This window comes from Phyllostomus hastatus, unplaced genomic scaffold, assembly GCF_019186645.2.
Source record: "Phyllostomus hastatus isolate PE091 unplaced genomic scaffold, TTU_PhHast_1.1 phas_contig_80, whole genome shotgun sequence".
Taxonomy (NCBI): Eukaryota; Metazoa; Chordata; class Mammalia; order Chiroptera; family Phyllostomidae; genus Phyllostomus; species Phyllostomus hastatus.
This window is the reverse complement of record NW_025333960.1, coordinates 36,865,982-36,887,988: the sequence shown is the minus strand read 5'-3', so window position 1 is coordinate 36,887,988 and position 22,007 is coordinate 36,865,982. Positions and strand designations below refer to the sequence as shown.

Sequence of the window (22,007 nt, the reverse complement as noted above, 5' to 3'; positions counted from 1 at the left end):
AGACTTTTGTTTTGTTTTCTTTCACCCTTTGATAGCACACAAACAATTTGAAGATAATTTGGGCTCTGTGTAAACTCCTCACTCCCGCTCATGCCTGAAATCTGTCAAAATGTTTAAATGTAAAAGGATTATTCAGGATTCATTTTATGAGACATTTGAGCTTAATTCCTGCTGTTTCTTCTCATCCTGGAGTACCCAGGGTTCTCCCTCCCCTTAGCTCTGAGTCTGGGATTCTCATCTCGTAGGTGGGTTTGATTAATATGTCTGTCGATCATGTGCAAACTCCTTTGAGAAAATGAAAAGCAATGTTCAAAAATAATGTCTTTTACAGTTCCCATCTCAAGACGTCCAAGACAAAAATCTCTGTGAAAAGACATGTGACCTAAAGAAGGGGGAAAATGCCTCCATTATATAGAACCAAGATCTTTTGGTATTTCTGAAGTAGGACTCTGAAATAGTCACATAAGCAGGGGAAGAAAAAAAGAAAGAAAGCCTAAGCTATCGTCCAGGAAATCTGATAAATATTTACAGGCAATTGGGATCACTGAGGCCTCAAACACGTCATTTTTCTCAGAAATAGGGCATGTGCAGCCTGCATGAGTGGCACGGTTACAGGGCCCTTGGCTCGCTGCGGAGGAACAGACCCACTTGTGATGACGTCAGAAGCTGTCCTCCACTCAAGGCGAGACTGGGCTACAATGAGGCCCAATCTATTCCACTCTTGTCTTACGCTCACAGGTAGCTGGATGGGGAGAAGGAAGGCAGGTTGATAGAAGGGGATTAAGAGGAAAAAGATAATGATGTACATAGCAAGGAGTAGTAAAAATAAGACTCTGCGTGGGCTTACTTATGTCTTTCTCTCGTGGCCTCAGTACTAATGCCTATCTCTGCTCCACGGTACCGGGGACGATGTCATAACAGAAAAAGTCCACCACAGTGTCCGATCCAGAGGAGATAAAACATGTTTGTTACAAATCCTCTCCTCCTCAGTTCCCTCTCCCTTCTCCATCAAAATCCTGAGCCGTCTCCAAGATCTGACTCACTCTGCTCTGCTTCTGAGCACCCTGTGATCTCACAGGTCCCTGTGTATTCCCTGTTATATAAAACTGTCTCCACATCTGTAAAGGAAACACAAGGGCGTTGGACATTTCTACCCAAGAACTAAGTCTAAGGAACGAAAATAAATGAATCAGGACTCTATTCAACTGTAAGTCTACTTCCCTAACCAGTTTCCTCGAATGCTTGACAAACAGTAGGCACTTAATACAATTTGCTGACTAAATATGTGTAATTAAAATGTAGATTAATCACAGATGATCAAATATATGAGTGTTTACAGTGTGTTTTATTTCATTTGTGGCGACGTGCCTCTCTTTCTTGACAAACATTTTAGCGTCTTGTACTTGCTAAGAATCCTATACTTGAAATCAGAAGACCGTGCAAATCCCCAATGTAAGAGAAGGTGGATGAGTTATAGCCTGTAGGTCACCTTTTCACCTTCCTTCTGCCAGCTGTTTGCTTAGGATACTTTGAGGATCCTCTAAACTAAAAAAAAAGTTAGATAAGAAATAAAGTCCATTCATTAAAACAATTAAAAAATAGAGAAATATAGGCATATTTCTCCCAATAATAACATAACGATATATTATTTTAATAGGATGTGCACAAATATCTCAGAATGCCTGTTTTGACCTCTAAGATGATTCCTGTGGGAGTGGCTTCCCCACCTGCTAAAGTTTCTGTACCAGGTAGAGAAAAAACAGGATAACCTCTTAGACGGAGAAAAACCCAGAATGCAGAAGAAACTAATAACATAGAGAATTAATGGCCCCTCAGCATTTTACAAAGGTGTTCTCATCCTACTTTTCATGTAAAGATTCACTACCACTGAAGTAAAAACATAAAATGACAAATCACTGAAGAATGGTGGGAAAACTATACTATTCAATTAAAAGGGAGAATGTTTTCAGAGAAATCAGAACTTCAGAAGAATTTCTAATGGTCACTTATTTGTCAAAGCAGTGGAATTGGGCTCCTCCATGTAGATGGCAATGAACTAATCAACATCCATGTTTACCATGACTTTTACCTGTCTCTTCTATGTGAACCTAGACATATAGATATGAAGTCTGCCCTCTGTTAACTGTGTATCAATAGGTGCCCTCTCAACAGCTTACTTTAGCAATCTGCTAAGATCCTCACAGCAGAATGTAACAACGGAGAATCTCAGAGGTAGCTCTTTCAGAGGCTGGTTAGCGCATTTACATCTGGGAGACACTGTAACCACACCCCCACCCCCTTAGTGATGCTCCGAGGTAGGTCTCTACAGCAGACAATGACCTGAGCATCTAGATCAAGTATTGTTTGTTTCATTTTTTTTTTTTTGGCTGTTCATTGGTTTTAGGACAGGCTTGAATAGGAATGACAAGTAAGGCTTTCATGATAGGTCCTAATCTTTTAGAGGAAGAATTAACATCTCAGTACAAAGTTAACTTCCTGTTTTGATTCTTCTCCTCCTAGTTTGGCAAGAAAATGAAACTTTTTTAAAGCCACATGGGCCTACTGTTGCCCTTGGAGATTAATGAAAAGATCAGAGAAACCCTGGAAATATCAGCAAAATTATTTATCTCTCTTTTAAAATGCTGAAGGGAAAAAAGGTGGGAGGGCTATAGTTTTTAAAATAATAAGGGAAAAACAAAGTTTGGGAAGATAATCAACTTTCAAATCAATTAAGGCCTAGAGGTAAATGAAATTAGTTAGCTATTTTTCTTTTAGAATATATGTGTATATGCATATGCATATGTATATGTATATATATGAATATGTACGCATATATGTGTGTGTGTGTGTGTGTGTGTGTGTGTATACACATATATAAATATATATGAGGCAGAAGCTTCCACCTGCTGCGGAGGGGTCAGGTGTGTTGGCAGTGCACCTTACACTCTGGGAGAGAATGGGCAGGCCCTACTTGAAACACAGATCAAGCCACCTCTCTAGTCCTTAAGAAGAGGCCTTAGAATTAACAGGATTAACTGACTTGACCCCCAGGAAGGATCAGCTGTCAACTATTTCTAGACCCTCTTTCTTTCTACCTTTCCCTCGAACCTCCAATTACTCTCAGTCAGTTTCTATGCTCCAAACCTCTGGGTAAGCTGTCAGTGGCATCAATGTCATTAATCTTCAGTGGCCATGTCAATGACAGTCACTGCTCATAAAAGTTCACCCAAGGGATCATCAAAACAGAGGGGCATTAGGCCTTAAGTAGACAAGGTAAGTCTGAGGAAATGAACAGGCTGATTGCCACTGTTTTAATAAAAGCACAAAGCTCCTTTATCTGCTGCTATATAAGTTTTTATTTTGCACCAATGGGAAGTCTATTCCTTTTGGTACCAATTCAATTCATAAGACTTCAGGGAAGAGAGATCTTTAGTGAAAGAATAGAGAGAATGGTAGCAACTTTGAAGCACTACTTCTTGGGATTCTGTAAAAAGGTTCCCCCAAGCACTAACGGGGACAAAGTGGCCCGTATGTGACATCTGATGAGCTGTTAAGAATGCACCTTCACACTGGCAGAGCTAACTGGCTCACGGGGCGTGAACCCCTGGGCTTGAGTTGTATTCACCCTATTTCTCACCAACCGAAGTGCATGGATGCAGGCTGGACCTGTACTATTCGACTCAATGGCAGCTTGGTACAGAAATCCATCTCCTTTCCTGGCAAAGTGGGAACAGAACCCTGGACTAGTCCAAGGGAAGAGGGGTGGTTGGGTTGCCTTCCATCAGGGTTGAAGACTGAACATTCCTCTAATGTATGCATTCCTTATCTGGGCCCAGAAAATGGTATTTCTCACTTTTTGGTCCAGATCTTCCCCAGTTCAACTTTACTGCCTTGCACCTCAGTACCTTTATCTTCCTCCTACTCAGCCCTCATGTCCTGGAGCCTGGGTTCCTGGTACTCATGACTGGATGTCTGTCTGCCACTCCTCTATGTGATCTTGGTTTGACCACCTCTCTTTACGTCTTTGACATCCTTCTGTTCTGCCCCTGCTTGGGTAAGCCCTGAGCATCCTGCAAACAGTTTTGTTTCCCGCCTGTGCCTTCTCCTGTTCTCAGTGGACAGAAAATTCCACCCACTTCGGATGCTCACCCTGACATAACTGATCCTGGCCAGTGCTTGCTCCTGGCTTCTCATCCTGAAGACCCGCCGCAGCTCTTGGCCTCGGCCTTCGCACATTCCTCCCTGCTTTTCCCCCACCTGCACCCAGTGGAGAACAGGGGAAAGCTCTCTGTTCTGTCATTTTCAGTGCAGCTTTTTTTGCCCTAAAGGTAGGTGTGTCTAGTCAAGAAAAGAATTCCCAGGTAATCTTTTTCATGCTCAGAGTAGCCAAAGAGAGCTGTACACACCTGGTTGGCTGGACTGATGTGCCAACCAGGAGACTGGGGACTTCCCCAGCTGAGAGCGGCAGCCTGTTAGATGAAGGAGGTGTAATTTCTGTGTGTGAATGACTCGTGGCCTCAGATGAATGGTGCTGGGCTCTCTTCAGTCATCAAACACTTCCTAAAGGCCCACTGGGCGCCAGGCACTGCGTGAGGTAGGAGACTTAAAAAGCCTCCTTTTAATGGGCACCTACCTTGTATCAGGCACTTTACATCGATCGTTTCTAACCCTTCCAGTAACACTCAAAGGGAGTTCATGTCCCCCCTTGACAAAGGAGAACACCGAAGTTAAGTGATTTTCTCAAGATCGTGCACCCACTAAAATAAAGAGCAAAATTCACACTCAATTCTCTCTCTCCCCCAAACTCTACATTCTTCCCAAACAGCGCGTGGTAACACTGCTCACTCATTCGCCAGTGTGTTCATTCCTTCGGAAAGCACTGCTGAGAGCGTGCTGCAAGCCTGGGTTTCTGCTCAGTTCAGTGTGAGCAGGTCCTTCACCGGGAATTACAAGGTCACTCTGGAGGAGCTCAATGAGAAGCTCTTTGGGGCTTAAGACAACTGTCATTTATGCGTGGCATCAAAGAGAGTGGTTAGGTTCCTTTTAATTAATAACGAAGATGATAGTAAAAGGTTCAGTCTGGTAATCTTTCAAAAGAAATGATTGCCAAGCTCATGAAACTCCCTGAGATGAGGTTTTCTCCATATTTCTCCTGGGTGCCAAAGGTTAGGAGGAACTGGGTACACCTGAAAGATGATAGGGCTCTTCCTGTGGAAGGCATCTGTATAGACCAGAGGGCCACAAATTCTAACCACCCTCATTTTATTTTAAATTAAACCCACTTTGATACAGGAATATAGAAGTACACCATCCAACTAGGAAAAATATGAAAGCATCCAAAAAAAATGCAAGTGGAAGGCTTTGATACAAGGGGGTTGAGGAACTTCTTAGACAAGAGTAAATAAATATTTAAGTAGTTGATGCCCCAAGCAGTGAGCTATGGAAGAGTTATGTCTATTCCTAAAAACCTTCATTTATATTCTTTACAGCCCCTAGAAGTCTGATCTCTACAGGAATGGGATGAAATGAAATGGAATGGAAAAGGATAAATACCAGAGCTGGAAGGCTTCCTAGACATCATTCAAGCACACCCCTCCATTTGGTACCTAAAGAAACTGAGACACGGCGTGACTGGCAGCTGCGTCTGTGGCTGCTGAAGGTTCCGAAGGAAAGCCAAAGGCTGATCTGATTCCACTTGTGCTAAACAGACATCTGAGGCCATAAGGAAACAGACACACACCTAGGTAGGCACTGCACTCATGACATACTGAGAGACTCAGATTACCCAGGTCATTTATTTTTGGAAAGACCTCTCTGAGATGCCAGCAGGGTCTAGTGTAATGGGCTGGAAGGAGTTTGATATGAACAAGAGGATGTATCATCTTTTGGCAAACAGGAAAACTATTTCCCTAATGGCATACTTGTGAATTACTCAGAGTTGCTGAGAAGATTCTGGTTCCATTTCCCAAAGACCTTTTTCTTTTCTTTCTATTGAACTTACTGGGATGACATTGGTTCATAAAACCATACAGGGTGCAAGCATGTAACTCAAAAACAAACCATCTGCACACTGCATTGTGTGCCCATCACTCCAAGCGAAGTCTCCTTCTGCCCCCAAATCCCTCACCCTTGCCTACTTTTTCTGATTTCTGAATGTACAGTGAGTTTTAAAAGGTTCTTTATGGGGACCCAATGCTGCCATTGGAAGGACTTGCTGGGCTGAGGCTGTTTGCTTACAAGGCGGAGCAGGGAGAGAGGAAACACACGGGATGCAGTGACTTGGAGAAATGCCAAGCTGGAGAGGTCTTACACATTTACTGAGAAAGTATGTGGTTCCGGGCAAAGCACGAGGTCCCTTACATCCATCCTTAATCATTCTTACACCAGGTGAGGTGAGTATTGCTCCTTCCATTGCATGCATGGGAAAACCAAGGCTCAGAGAGGCTATCAACCTTCAATGAGGTCACAGAACTAACAAGTACTGAAACCGAGATTCATTTTCAGGTCTTGTACCTGCACCTGCAGAGATCCCTCTGCCATGCTCCTTCCCTTCAGATGCCACTCAAAAGCATCCGGAGACTGGGTGCTAACAAGGCTCGTGGGAGTAGATTTCTGTTGCTGGGAAATACTTCCCAAATAAACTGGAAGTCGGCCTCTTCGACCAACTCCCATTGGTTCTAGTTTTCCTTTAGGGAACAATTAATTTAGGAGAAATTCTAAATCTCTTCTATAGGTAAAGCAAAAACATATAGAGATGCCATGAGTACACAATACCGGCCACCCTGCTGTCTTCCAGGCTGTGGACTAGAGAGCAAAGAACAAAAGGGGGAGGGGTTTTAGAGTCTGAAGGTCTAAGTGACTCTCTGTTGTCACTTCACCACTAAACTACTGGGGACACTGGGCAAATCAATTTGCCTCAGTCTCTACTTTTTCTTCTGTAAAATGCAGTTAATTCTCCTCACCTGTTTCACATGTTTCAGGTGCTCACCAAGTTAGGAAGGCATACAAAACTGCTACATAAATATAAGCTGTTTTTATTGCTTTGTATGCTGTCAATGGGTTTAAGAGAATGATCCTCTTCATTCTATAAAGCAAGGAATGAAATACCTTCTTAAAAAGTCCGTGGCCATAACTTTTGGTAGATGGTCTGGTATCTGGTGGAGATGCATTTAATTCATAGCCAATCTTGATTAGCTAACCTAGACTGATAGATATTTCAGAAGAGTGAAATCCTTAAGTTTGGCACAAGGGCCATGTCTCTTAAAACGTTGGATTGTTTATTGCCCATCTATTCTTAAAAAGATGTTACAGAGGAAGATGGGGAAGAGTATTTGCAGCAAGAGGCAAGTTCATTTTCATGGCTGAGCTCCGTCAGTGATTCTGAAACCCTGTCTCGAGGGGGCACACACGCAACCACAGCTCACTGGGGCTGCTTTTGATGAATGCAACTTGGAGCACCGCCGGCGCTCATGGTGGGGCTGTGTCTCCAAGCCAGAGCTGCCCTCTGAGGTCACGTGTGAACACATGAATCTCCCCAGAGTCAAGAGATCCCTGAATACTCTCCAAGTCACGCTGATGAGGAGGCCAGCTGTGGCAGCTCCCTTTGCCACTGGCAGTGGAGCACCTGATGCCGAGCACACATGGCGTGATTTGATGCCCTCACCTCCATTTAGTGCTTCCTCTGTTATCTGGTGATTTCGGAGGGCCGTTGCTGTCCCCGGGGGGATTGCAGGAGACAAGCTCTGCCTCTTATCTGAGAGCCAGAAACGTTATCTGAACAGCTGCCGCCTGCAGAATGGCTGGTGTCAAACCAAATGCACTGGTTGGAGTGTGTCTTTTAGGGGAAACAAACATGTGTACATACGTACCCATGTACACAACACACACACACACACACACACACACTCCTGAAATGGATTAGGTGCAAGGCTGCTGAAGCCCACAGCATGAGCCCTGCCACACTAACCTGATACACTACGGACCTATGCCCCGTCCCCACCTGATCTTGTGTCTAACTTCCTGTCTAAATCAGGACCTGCCCTGACTCCAGCGGACAGGGAGTCCGCAGCAGTTGGAAGGGAGGGCTGTGAGCCAGTGAGCGCTCACTTGGAAGCACTGGCAGCTGCCTTTGAATTCAGAAGCATCCTTTCTTCCCCAGGCAAAGGGGCTTTATCCCGGGCTCCCCCAAGGACGAGGAGGCAGGTTAAAAAAATACATGACACAAAGGTTGCCTGTCACAAAGCAGAGGGAAAGAGAATAGCTTCCCATTGTCCTCCAGGCTCTGGCCTCAGATGACAGCTGAGCACAAGTGGAATCAAATCAGCCTTTAACTCTTCGTCTGGGTGCCCAGCAGCCACAGATACAGCTTCCACTCCAGCTGTCAGTCGGGCCCAGTGCTCAGTAAACGCCCATGATTAGCGCCTTCCTCAACTGAGAGTGTTAATGGAGAATCACAGCTAACTCCTCCACGTAGCCGGAGCCACACACCCATTAATTTCCACGGAGCCAAATGTAAACAGAAAACGAATGTTCCTGTACACTCTCCAAATTTTCCTTTCCCTGCTACAATGGTCGGGGGAGGAGGGATATCTTCCTCTCTTATGATCTGTTCCCATATTCAAAATGATACGTACGTTCGCCATCTGACCAACTGGTTCACAAAGGGAGACAATGGAAGGCCTTGCACCCCCACCCCATTTGTCAGTATTTAAGGCGTAATGAACTCTTGGCGTGTTCTCTCCTCCCAGAGCTTCGTGTTTGTTATTATTGTTTAATGGTGATCTGTCCGATGCTCCAACATGCCAAGAAGCCCTGCTCGTAATCAGAAATACATATATTTATTTACTAGTTGGGGAACCTACAGAGGGCTTTGCTGGAAAGCGCTACATCACTAAGAACTACCACACCCAGCTGTGCTCTTTGTATTTAAATCCTGGGCATTGTGCAGTGAGAGGGACGCTGGGTCCGGCCTGCCCAGCCTTCTCCTGCTTCCATATCAAAGATAATCTCCCTCAGCTGTGTGTGAATCTGGACTGAGAGGAGGATGCTCAGAGCTCTCAGCCTTTGGGTGCAAAAGATTCTCTACAAATGCACATTCAGAGTAAACAAAACCCATCAGGCCCCTGCAAGAGTCCAAGGCCTGATTGCACTAAACACATCACGATGGAATCTACAATTGGCAAAGTAATTGGTGTTATTACAGCTGATGGGGGATTTCTGATGCTGCCCAAGCTCTCCTTTGAAATAATACTCAGCCATTTAATTTGTCCAGCTCCCATGTAGCTGATTGCTCTTTTCTGCTGGAGTTTATCAAGAATAAAACACGCCGTCTCTCCAGACGCCTGCAGGCTGAGATTTCACAGGCCTTTCTTTTTTCAACACCCCCCCACTTCTCTTAGGATCCGTGCCTCAGTCGCCTTTCTCGGGATGCCAGTAACGCAGTAGGTTGGAGGCAGGTGAACCAAACTCTGATCTAATTCAAAGCTGTGTATTTCTAGTCCCAATTCCAGAGGTACTTTAATACTCGTATTGTAAAAACCATAAAATAACGGTGAAAGACACAGAAACCTACAAAGATTTGGTTGCCCTGAAAAAGGCTCACAAAACTTGTTAAGCTCCAAAAAATGGGACAAGCAATAAAGACATCTTCATTATAACCACGAGATCAGAAAGCACAAGGGAAATAGAGTTTGCATATGTGCATTTTTGTTTGGGACATCCATTTACCCCGGTACACAGACATCCCTAGAAAGGACTCTACAAATAGTTATTTTTTTGCTGGAAGCACATCAATTTTTTTTAAACGATGATCATCCCTCCACCCCCATCCCTCACTTTGGCATTTCTGTTCCAGCCCAGAAGAAGGACAAGAAGCCCAAGTTCTGCCAGCTGTTGTTTCCCCACGGTAGAATCAAGTCTGGCTTTGGGGCACAGACTTCTCATGCCCATAGCTCGCCCTGTCCAGGTGTGGGGATGGACCGCTTACTGGAGACGGCCGTCCTGCGGCCAGGACGACCCCTATCCGCAGGTACCATCTCAGTCTTGTGGTCCACACAACCCAGAACCCACATACTACCGAATCACCTCTTGTCTCATTTTTTCATACAGAGACAACGGAATTTATGGCTGTGAAAGTCATATACAAGCCCCCGAACTCTCCATGCCCTCCACGGTCTCCTGAACAGCACCCATGGAGATGCCCTTTGGTAGAGTTCCTCACTGGTTTTCTGGGCAGTAAATCACTGGGCCTATGATTCTTCTACAGGCGCAGCCCAGGTGGACGTCCAGGACTATGCTGAGATCAGTGGACCCAAGGCAGTTGTTCAGATGAGGCAATGCTCTGATGGATGAAAAGCTCTTGGTACATGTGTTTAAAATCCTTTTTAATACTTTTGAGCTAGTCCTCCTCCATGGGAAAGAGACAAAATGTTAATTCAGAAAGGGCCATAGATGGTGAGGGAAGGAAGCGATCCATGAAGGCAGTTGTGGGTGTCCTTATCTCCCCGTCAAACAGTCCCTATCCATCTCTTAGCCACTCTGGTCCGTCTCTGTCCTGCCGCAGCCTCTTCGAGGGTCATTCTCGCAGTGCTGGCCTGTCTGCCACTGCTCACTCAGATTGGCAAGTGTCAAAAAGAAACTGGTGGAAAGATCGGGCAAGATCTAGACTCCTGTTTGTCAGATGTTTATTTTTTCCTTTGATAATCTCAAATTCTAGTCAGACTGTCTTGGGGAGCTGCAATTTCTGCTCTGACCCTGATTTCAGTGGTCCAGGTTGATTTTCAATTATGTAACTTTTAAGAATAATAAGAATTACAGTGTGTGTTTATGAAGTGCTTACAAGATGCCAGACACTGTTCTTTGGCTCTGTATTGAATCCTCCTCAAACCCCATCAGGTATGTATCCTGTCACCAATGAGCAACAAGGTCAATGACTTATGAACGTCTCATGGTTCAGGGCAGACCTGTGATTCGGACCTGTCAGTTTGAGCCCAGAATCACTGCTCTTAACTCCTAAATGACAGAGCAATGGTGCCAGGTGTTGGACACAGCAGGGTGGGAGGAATTTGTGTTATGCTACTAAATGAGCATCAATTCTTACTATGTATAGTGATGAAGATTACAATGATATCACAAAGCTTTCCCATATCATGCATCATTCATTGGCTTGGGACACCTGCTGGAACCATGGTTCCAGCAGAGGCTCTGGCACATGTTTGAGGAAAGTGGGAGACAGAGAAGAAAGATCACGTGCAGAGCTGGAAAGGGAGGAAGGGAATGGTCATTATCAGGGAAATACCGGAAAACCGTGGCGGAGACTGTTTGCAGACGTGATAACAGCCTCCCAACACAAGCAAGCAGATGGCTGGAAGGCGCCGTTGAGAGCTGCAAGCTGTTCCACTATGAGGGGCCCCTCTCTCTGAGGGTCTCTTGACACCTCTCAATAGATCCCTTTTGTTTGGTACAAGGTGCTTGGAAAGGGGTTAGGTAGATGGGTGTGGAGACAAGAGGGCTGAAATGTGAGCTGGGCAGTAGGGTTGGAAAGAACCGAAAAAGTGAACTTGCTTATTTGTTGGAGAGGTGGGCCTTATTTCTCAGGAGGTAGGTTTGAAACTACCTAGCTAAAGCAATGATGAAGAAGATACTTTCTTTCAAGTCCTAAAGGTGGTCCATGAATTTGTACTTTCTGTATGTGAGTCATTCGTGGACATAAACATGCATAGAACAAAGTTATGCATCATATTACAATGTAGACACAAGGAAATCCGACTCTATAACTCAACCTGCTAATAAACACAGATACCTGAGATTTATCATGAAACATCAATGGCAGAATTACAATTAAATGAGCAAAATTAAATGATGATTTTTAAAAAGCTCAGCTTGAGACATCTTTACCAGAAAGACTGTAGAGAAAAACGAGAATAGAAATGTAGAAACATGGAGACAATGGACGAAGTCCAGAGTAATTAAACATTTTGAGACCCGGGGGAATCACAGAAATTGTCGAACTCTGTACCCTTGTTACTGAGTTTTTTGTCTTTTTTGTTTGTTTGCTTGTTTGTTTTAGATGAGAAAACTAGAGCTGAAAGAGAAGAGGACAATATTCTAAGTGAATCTCCAGTGGTTGGCTTCACTTCTATTCCGAAAGTTGAGCTTAAATCAGATTTTAAAAGGCTAACTCAGTTCTGAATACATTAGTAGAGATAACTGCTGTTGATTCCTTCGATGACATGGAAAAACCTTTCTTTCTCATATGATTAACCCTGCCCCAGCACCCACCTGCCACCTAATAGTTTCTCTGTCATGAACATCTACACATGAGTTTAAGTTGCTTCCACCTGCACACAGCCCTCAGATGGTCAGAACATCTTGGGAGTAACAAAATATTCACTAAATTCTAAAGAGATTTAGTATCGCAAGAGAACTTATTTAAACTTCAGAATATTCCACTGAAAGGCCAGACGCTCTGGAAACATCTGGAGAACTTCTCTCTCCAGGAGCAAAGACCAATGCTGTCCCTGTCCCTACCCCCAAATCCTCTAAAACCACCGTCGAACCACTGTCGAAGCCGGCAATGCAAAGAATATACACCTGTAGTTGGAAGCCATGCATTTCACGGAGGAAGAGTCAGTGGGGTCAGTTTGGGTTTTAGTGCTGGGTATGTGTGGGCTTGTAGCCAATTTTTTTGTTAAAATGGATCTTTTATTGTCATAGATGTCCATGTTCAGAAAGAAAAATAATTAAGTGGGTTGCTTTAAGAATGGTAAGAAAAGGTCCATGTTTCATGTAGGTTTCCTACAAGTATCCAGAAAGACATCTTTACAGGTGGAGCCATTTTTTTTGGCAGGGGGAACATTATTCATAGCACAAATGTATTCACATGAGCTCACAGAAGAAGGCAAAGAAAAACAAGAGTCCAGGTCCTACCCTTTTAATAAACTAGGGAGCTGCATAATTAGAACAGACCTTCTCAAATGATTTTTGCTGAATGACCAGATGTTTTTTCTCCACTTTACTTTGGTAAAGTACTGTAAAGGTAAGTCAGTAGGAAAAGGATCACACAATTGGATATCATGAAAACAGCAAGTTGCTATAAACATTTCTAAACACTCTCTGTTTCCAGATATACCTCACTGTGAGCCAGGAACCCACATTTGATGGGCTGGCACTGGTCTGCAGTCTGTGCTCCGAACAGTGCTGAATTGGAGAGCAAAGACACAAGGCAGCTGACAGAAGGCAAGTCAGAGTAAGGCCTTGGGAAAAGGCATGGATTTACTAAACAGGAATCTGAGCATGGGAGACCCGTGGGGATCAACCTTGATCCTGCAGACAAGGGCATTAGGTACGCTAGCCAGTGAGATGCATTCTGTATTGCGGTGGTGTCAGAAAGCTGGATTTTTTCTTTTTGGTACCTTCTAGAGGCCAGAAAGAATATGTACGTGTCAAGCAGAGGAGGCCAGGAACCCAACACCATCACTAGCTAGTTCAAAATAGTGGGCAAATCTCAATGGCTGAATGGAAATAGCAGGAGATGAGCACAGCTGAAGGCTTCACAGAATCCATGCTTGGCCATGCTCCCTGAGCTGGACCACGGTTTCCTCCCCCACGAAAGGACAGGAGCAAGAAGTCTGATAAGCGGGTGAGCGTGAGGTTCTGATGCCAGGGGCGAGTGAGGCATGTGGCATATTCCTGACGCAGGGTAGACACGGTTTGAATGTGGGGCCTTGCCCCTCCTCTCCTCCAACACTTTCTCTGCACTGCAGTGTTATTGGTTTGTTTGTTTGTTTGTTTGTTTGTTTGTTTGTTTGTTTCAGAAAGTGATGAAGCTGATTTAGATCCTAGGGAGCTTCTGAAAACATCACTATCGGGGCTCCACCCAACCTGATTCAATGGGGTTAGGCCTGGACTCCTGTAATTTTTACAAGCTCGCCCCTAAATGCCCATCTGCAGTCAAGGCTGAGAACCACTGCCCTGGGTGCTCTCTTTCTTCCAGCTTTGAAAGGGAGAGAAGAGGTAAGCAAGTATCGGGATCAGCACTTCCTTCCACACTGGCTTGACTTGGGATGATTCTTCCCCAAATGGCGAAGTAGGCAATCTGTGGTGAATTCAAAGCAAGCCCATCTGTTTTCTCATTGTTGTGTGTCTTAGATGAGAAAGTACACCTGTCTCCCTCTGCTTCAACTCAGTGTCCTCCAGTGTAGAAGGGGCAGCTGCTGCCACGATTCTTCCATCGGGAGTTTAGGAAGGAAGGGAATGAGAACAATAGAAATTCCTTGACAAGATGGGAGGATTCAAAATGCTGTGCATCAGTTTCATCTGTAATTCTGAAATGTACCAAATGCTTTCTTCTGGAGCCTGGCAAAGAGTGAGAAAACTCAATACAATGTACACAAGCGAAGGTGAGGTGGCTTGTTTTGGTTTTATCAGTGGCAAGGCGACGCTGGAATTATCATAATTGCAGGGATAAGCTCTAGTTCAAGGTGGCATAACTGCAGTGGTTAAGAACAAAGATATTGGTCCCGACTGCCTGGGTTAAAATCCCAATTCTATCACTACGGGCTTTGTGAACATAACTTCCCTAGGCTTCCTTGTAATAAGAAGATACAGTATCATTACCGATTTCACAAAGGTCTTGTAATAATTAAATGAGATCATGCATGTCAAGTTCCAAGAATACTTTCTGGCATATAGCACGGTTTCTGTAAATCCTCAGCATTTATGTACTCAATGCAAGGCACTGTGAGCATGTACTAACACCAGCCCCTGTGGAGTTCAGCAGGGGCTGACAGCTCTGGGAAGCCCAGAGCTTCCATTTCAATCTTTACAACTGGTGATGCTGAACTCGTAGGCAGCGGGTGCCCATTTGGAGGAGAGTCAGATCATGGTGATTCTGTTGGAAAGACATGATCAACCCATGAGAACAAGCAACCTGGGAATCAGGAGCTTCTCACTAAAGAGAGAGGAGCTGTCAGAAGCCTCCAACTCCCCAACCTGCCCTGCTACTTCTCAGCGTGGCAGCACCCATCTGTAGCGATCAAAAACACAGCACACCAGGGAGCCACGGGCTGCCGCCACGGTCCCTCCTCAGCCTCACCTGCATTCTCTGTTATGCATGAGCACAGCTGGGAATTCTGGCTACTCAGCAACTCCACAGCCATACCGTCCCGAAAACGAGCTTCTCTTCACCAAAAGTTTGGGGTTTGTGCCTTAAAACCTTCTGAGTTAAGGTCATGGAGCTCAAGATATTTTGCAGGTAATTATACCCCCTCATGATCTATGAGCAGAACTGATTATGGGCCTGCAAAAAAAATGAAGCAAAGGTTGGTAGAGGGAGAACGAAGCCCTCCTCCTTTGCACATGGTGCCGCTGTCACCCTTCAGCCAGGAGGAACACTGCGCCTTCTCGGCCTGCGCTTCTGTCTGGTCCCCCGTCAACCAAGCAGCAGCCGGGGCCAGTGCTTCCACCCCTGGCATGTGTCACCTCAGCAACATCCCCATTAACTCCAGTCCAGCATCATTCCATCCTACTCCTCACATGGACCCGTGGCCCAGGTTCATTGTGGGGTCTCCTCTTCATTTCCTCACCCCAACTACCAACGGTGCAATTTTCTTGCAACACAGTTGTGGCTCTTTCCCACCTTCAGTGCTCCCACCGTCTTCAGATGGATGCCAAATTCTAAACTCGGTCCTCATCGAACGACTCGACTTGCAGAATGACATGTTAAGATAATCAGAGGAATCTGAACATGGACTGGGTATCAGAACATATTAAGGAATGATTGCTAATTTGGTAGGTATGATAATGGCACTGCGATTATGTTTTTTAAAAAGACCTTATACACTAGAGAAGCTTACTGAAGTCTTTATGAGTGAAATGGCATAATGAGTGGGATTTTTAAAATACACCCCCTCACAATTAAAATCTAAAGTGAAAGAGCTGGAGTATTCATGAAGTAAGATTGGCAAATGGTAATGATCACCGAGGCTGGCCTACTGGTGAGTGTTGGGGCCAGTCATAACAGCCCCAGGAAGCTGACTGTCAAAGGCTTTGCAAACAGTTCGTTAAACCACTGGTAGCTTAAACTTGGTCAAGGCGGAGGCATTTACACCACAGAAATGGGCAAGTGGTACAAATCTTGGCTTTTTTTTTTAGCAACAAACTGTACCACTGAAGTTGGATAATAAACAACAGAAGTTGGATAATATACTGGAGGCTTATTATTCTATTACACCTACTTTTGTATAAGTTTGAAAACTTCAGTCATAGTTCATTTAAAAAAAGAATTTGACTCCTTTTCCAGAGTTTTAAAACCTTTTGCAATTTGGAACCTACCTAATTTGCAACTGAAATCCTACCACACCACGTCTAAACCAGATGACGGAAACCCCTGCAAGTCTCCAGAATACATCCAAGCGTGGGCACCCTTACTCTGGCCTTCATCCAGGCTTCCCCTGCCCTAGGACAGGTTCATTACCTCGCCTCCTTCTCACCTGTCTTGGCATAATGACACCTTCACCTGGAAGACTTTCCTGTTTGCTCTATATGGATACAATTTCTCCTTAAATAATTTAACCTGAACATCTCTGGCAGAAGAAAGAATTAAATTCACTGCGTGTGGCAGGCATTGTGCTGGGTTGTTTTCACACACATTGTCTTATTTGATCCTCACACAACCTGTGAGACACGCTGCACAATTTAACCTTGCTTCATAAGAAAAATGAGGATTAAAGACATTCAGCCGTGTGCTTAGGGTCACAGAGCTGACACCAGTGGCAGAACATGGCAGGACTGTCAGATTCTGGGGCAGAGCGTGCACAGTAGGAAGCGCCACAGAAAGGTCGCCCTGGAAGGCTTTGAACGGAACAGTAACTCAGCGACCGAGAGCCCTGTTTTCTCCACACTGAAGAATGTTTCCCTGGGGGTCCTGATGTATCCTCTCCCGCCCTTTACCTTGGCCATAACGGCAATGGACATTTTAGAAATTCCTCACGAACGCCTACCCTTGCAGGATACCTATGATGCTTGCCCCCCTAAGATCCTATCATGAGGCACGTCTGAAGTCCAACTTCGTTTTTTCCGGAAGGAAGTGTCTTCTCTGAGACAATGGAGAGTTTAGAAAGTAGGAGAGGACCAAGTCCTTGAGCCAGTGGGGATGGGTCTTTGTGAGGTAGCTTTCCCAGCACAGGGGCCAGGCATGTGAGACTTGCATCTGAGTGTTTGGGCCCCACGTGTTTATTTCATCACCACGTCTCCACCGGGGGGCCCTTGCAAGCATGTGTACAAATGCCCGCGGGCACACCCACATGGACGCGCTACTGCAAAGTTTAAGCCACCATTACATCCTTGTAGGACCTAAGAAACAAAGGAGAAATAAATGCCAGGAAGCCTGGGATGCTATTTGTGTCCTAGATGCGGGCCCTGGATCTCGCATTGGATTGGATTGCTCCTAAAGAGCTCAGCCTGCAAAAGGAATGGAATGTCTAACAAGAGGGGAGGGGCAGATGAATGATGGTCCGAGCAACCGGACAAAAATAGCCAGCTGCCAGGAGATTTTCCAGTGACATGGGAAGCATGCAAACAAACAAGAAAGAAGGTAACAAAAAAAGCATATAACATATGACACGAACATTAAAAAAATCCATCCAAGTGTAGGTCTACGTGCCACAAAGATGGCAAGGCCATACCCCAACACGTCAGTACCCATGTTCCTAGGGATCATCTGCAAGAGATTTTTTCTTATGACTTTTTTTGTATTTTCCCAATTTCTTAAAAATTTTTATAATTAATATCTATCACCACATCCAGTTACAAATTATTTTTTATGATGAGCACTTTTAAGGTCTATTCTCATAGCAACTGTCAAATATATACAGTATTATTAACTACGATCCCCATGATGCACACACCCAAAACTTATTTATAACTGGACATCTGTACCTTTGGACCAGTTTCCCCCTTTCCGAATTAGCTTTCATATTGAGGGGGAAGTGGGATAAAGGAAACAGGGAGAGGAAAGCATAGGATTGTTAGGCCTCTATCAAAGGGAATGAGATGCCTGCTTTTAGTGCTTTTGCGGGTAGAGGGGGATGGTCTGGCAAAGGGAGACAAGGGTAGTCATTTCCAATCACCCAAAGGCCAGAAAGGAGGGATGCAAGTGTGCCCACTCCTTCCAAAGGCAAGCAGAACAGGATGCTGAAAAATGAGAGAGGTGTTTGCGGGGGGCAGGGGGGGGGGTCAGGGACCAAAGGGAAGAGGAGAAGGGTGGTTTTGGTGTGAATTGCAGAAGCTTTTTCATTTGTGCCTTTACAACTTGCTGAAATAGTAGCCACCTGTCAGCCCCAGGCCTGACTCTAGGAGACGGTACCATCCCCTGGGGCGTGCAGGCCCAGCTCACCAGCTGGGAAGAACTCCCACAACAAATTACAACCTTAGAATCTGAGCATCAGCCCTCAGACTCTACCTGCAGAGTAATGTCTTTATTTCCACACACGAGGACAGTATCTCTGCAAACCAACAATCACGGGGAGAAAGGCTGATATCCCTTCTTTACTCTCCTCCTTTCTATCTGGAAGCAGAAAGGAGGACGGAGACAAGGAGACAGAACAGTCCAGCCCAATAGAGTTGCCCCTGTCCACACTCTCAAGGCAGAGAGTCATCAAAGATTAGCGAGGAAATCATGACAATTTTCCCTAAGAGGTTGCAGCAGGATCAGGCCTCAAGGAAAAAAAGAAAAGAAAACCTTTTACCGGCAAGTGATCAGGGTGGACCGTGAAAGCTGACAAGCCTGATTACAGTTACCCCGAGAGGGGTCCTCAGCGAATTCCTCCCCTGAAAGTCACTGACAGTTCCTGGAAGGGAACAAACCCATGAATTATTGTGAACGCCAGGATGCCTGGGACTGTGTTTCATCTGAAACCCAAAGAGCGAAGGGAAGGGTAACAGTAGAGACCAACAACTTGGAGCCGTGGGGCTGGGAGGCCCGGGTGGCCCAACGCACGTGGGCAGCGCGCGGTTCCTGTTTGGAGAAGCACCCGAAGGGTGGCGCGGATGGCAGACACATCCAGGCCTTTCTGATTCGGAAGTGCTACTGTTGAATTCACTTTGACCTGGGCACTGCACACCGGCCACAGCATTCCCAGGGCTTCCTGGCCTCAGGAGCATGCGTCTTAAGGAGTGAAAAATGTGGATTTCTGCTTCCAGCCTCAGGGGGATGACACACAGATGGAGCAGCGTGGACAGGTCAGGCAGAGGCAGGGGAGTGAGCCATCTGCACCAGCAACTGGGGGCTTGGGTGTGGGGGCCGCAGGGACGCCACCTTTCCAGGGTCATGGCCTCAGATGCTGTGGATGCACCCAATATGTCTTACTTTTGCTTCTCTTAAAAATTCAGTTGAAATCCAATCTAGAAACGTGGTTTGACAGATATGGAGAAACTAGGACCATCTCAGAAAGCAACAATGCCAGATCATTCACACACACACACACACACACACACGCCTCTTTCATTTAATAAACTCAGTCTCTATTATGTACCCTTTTTAGGCCTCAAAACAACATCACACAAAGCATTTTTCCTTTTATTCTTAAAATTGTCAGACAAGAACAAATCTTTAGCTGGGCACGTGAGGTAGGTGTGGCAGTGGGTGGGATATGAGTTAACGCTGATTTTCTTTGTTTCTGTTTTACATTCCCTGAACCCCCCTGGAAGTTTGTGTGACTATGTGAATAAGTACTTTAATTAATTACTAGTTTTCCATAGTGGTCACACAGGCCAACTGATCACCTAGGCTTACCAAAGCCTCATTGCATCCCGGACAGAAGGATCAGCAAACTGTCATCGAAATACCTCCAACGCTGCAGGAATTACATCTTTGACTCAACAATGGGGCTCGCTCTTTGGTTTCTCTCCTTGGAGCCTTGCACTTCCCACTCTTTGACCGTGTCCCTCACTTTCTGCATCAGCTGAGGGCACTTTTCATCGGGACTCTGGTCCTCAATTTCCACAGCAGTACAAGGGGGCTCACAGAATATACCCCGCAAAGGAGAGTGCAGCATAGGCACAGTGAGCTCTTGGACATGAAACGCATTTCAAGAGGAAGACATGCCCAAATACATGTGATCCTTCCTATTAGAAAACTATCTGCCCTGGCTGGCGTAGCTCAGTGGACTGAGCGCAGGCTGCGAACCAAAGTGTCGCAGGTTCGATTCCCAGTCAGGGCACATGCCTGGGTTGCAGGCCATAACCCCCAGCAACCGCACATTGATGTTTCTCTCTCTCTCTCTCTTTCTCCCTCCCTTCCCTCTTTAAAAAATAAATAAATAAAATCTTAAAAAAAGAAAAAGAAAACTATCTGTTCTATCCCCAGAAGTTCTTTGCCGTGAGCCAGCAACACCAAGTTGGGGAGTGAGAGAAAGATTCATATTGAAAGTGGGACAGGAATGGGGACAGAGTGCCACAGCTGTCATTCTAGGGTTTACCTATCTTTAGACACATGCTCTGTCTGCGCCGGGTCCATGAGGAACACAAGAACTTCTGTGTGTGTGGTGGGAATGTGGTGATGCGTATCTGTTTGTATTACGTAGACAAAGTCCCCTTCTAGGGACACGGAGGGTGACTGCCCATCTTCCCTGCAGTCAAGGAGGTCCCCAGAGAGCCCTTGGCTGTGCCCTCTTGTGGTTTATTCATGGTGACTTCCAAACAGCATTCTAGCCAGAGTGGACCATTTCCTAACCAGGATGAGCAAAACTAACCAAAGCTCAACCATCTGCATTTGCCAGAGTCCGAGATGAATTGGGTTGCCAGAGCAATGACTGCAAGACATGTGCACACAAAGATTCCACAAATGTGCCCATTCTGTCCCCAAAAAGAGAAACACAGGGAAATACCCCAGCCCTACCCTACCCTCTACCTCCTTGGTTTAATTCTTATCTAAGCTAAGTCACCTACCACCATACATTCTAAGCATCTTGGTCTACATTTTCCCCACTATCAAATATTGAGAGAGAGAGAGAAGAAAAAGGTGGTTTTGATCATGATATGATGTGAGAGGAGCCGGAGGGAGAGGGCAAGACACCATTTCTCTTCGAGGTTGGCATCTGGAGTCAGAGAAGCCGGAAATCCATGCTGAGGGTTTCTGCCCAGGTGCCAGCTTCGTTTGTTCGTGACCAGACTATGGGACACTTCACTCTCCCAAACTGCAAAAACAGGTCAGTGGGACTTACCTGTGGCTGAAATCCTTTGAGGTCGCTGGCTGCAAGGTCACTGGCTGCGAGGAGCTGGAAAAGAACAAAGAAATTCTCCTTAGTGATACGCCTCAAAGTTTGCGTACAGTATCCGCAGGACAACTGACCTGCACTGGACTTGCCAGAGCCTACATCTGGAGTTAAAGAAGCAGAATCGCAAAAGGTAAGAGTGATTCTGGGCTGGGAACCTCGACTCAGAGACCTTCTCACCTATGGCCGCTGCATCTTGGCATGGCCCCACTCTACTCTCTCTCCCTCGTTTCTTGTAAGTGCCCCCAATGCTTCACAAGGTCTTAGATTAGGGATCACACTCTATGGGAGAAATTCGGCAGGTCCAGACTCCCGGAGGTTACGAGTAAATTCACACATGAGTCCACAGATGTGTGTACTTCCTTGGGAAGCGGGTCCCTGACTTCCTTCCTACTGTCACAGTAGTCTGTGACACCACAAGCTAAAGAGACAGTTCAAGGTGGATTTCATCTAGGACAGTTGCTGCTGCTGCAGCGGCTTCTTCTTTTGTTAATCAGACCAGTGAAAATGACCCTTTTCTCTTCCCAGCTACGTGTGACTTAGGTTCCCTTTATCATATACCTTTGATCCTACATACTACATATGTATGCAGAGCTTATGCCTCAAACTACCATGCACAGTATTAAAACACAAGAGTCAAGTTTATATATTTGCTGTATCTCTGTGTTTAATCAATAGTGAAGGGTAAAGTTAAGGTGTTAGTATTTTTGCATCCCCTCCAGAAAGAATTCAATA

General features: G+C 45.4%; 1 protein-coding gene across 2 annotated transcripts in view; it reads right to left on the bottom strand.

Annotated features, from left to right (window-relative positions):
• The window catches only part of SETBP1 (SET binding protein 1), a 349,804-nt gene that overhangs the window by 146,260 nt on the left and 181,537 nt on the right, over positions 1 to 22,007 (bottom strand). For both annotated transcript variants that reach the window (XM_045849687.1, XM_045849688.1), the window contains exon 3: positions 21,222 to 21,275. In XM_045849687.1, the coding sequence (XP_045705643.1) occupies positions 21,222 to 21,275 (54 nt within the window). The remainder of the gene's footprint in view (positions 1 to 21,221; positions 21,276 to 22,007) is intronic.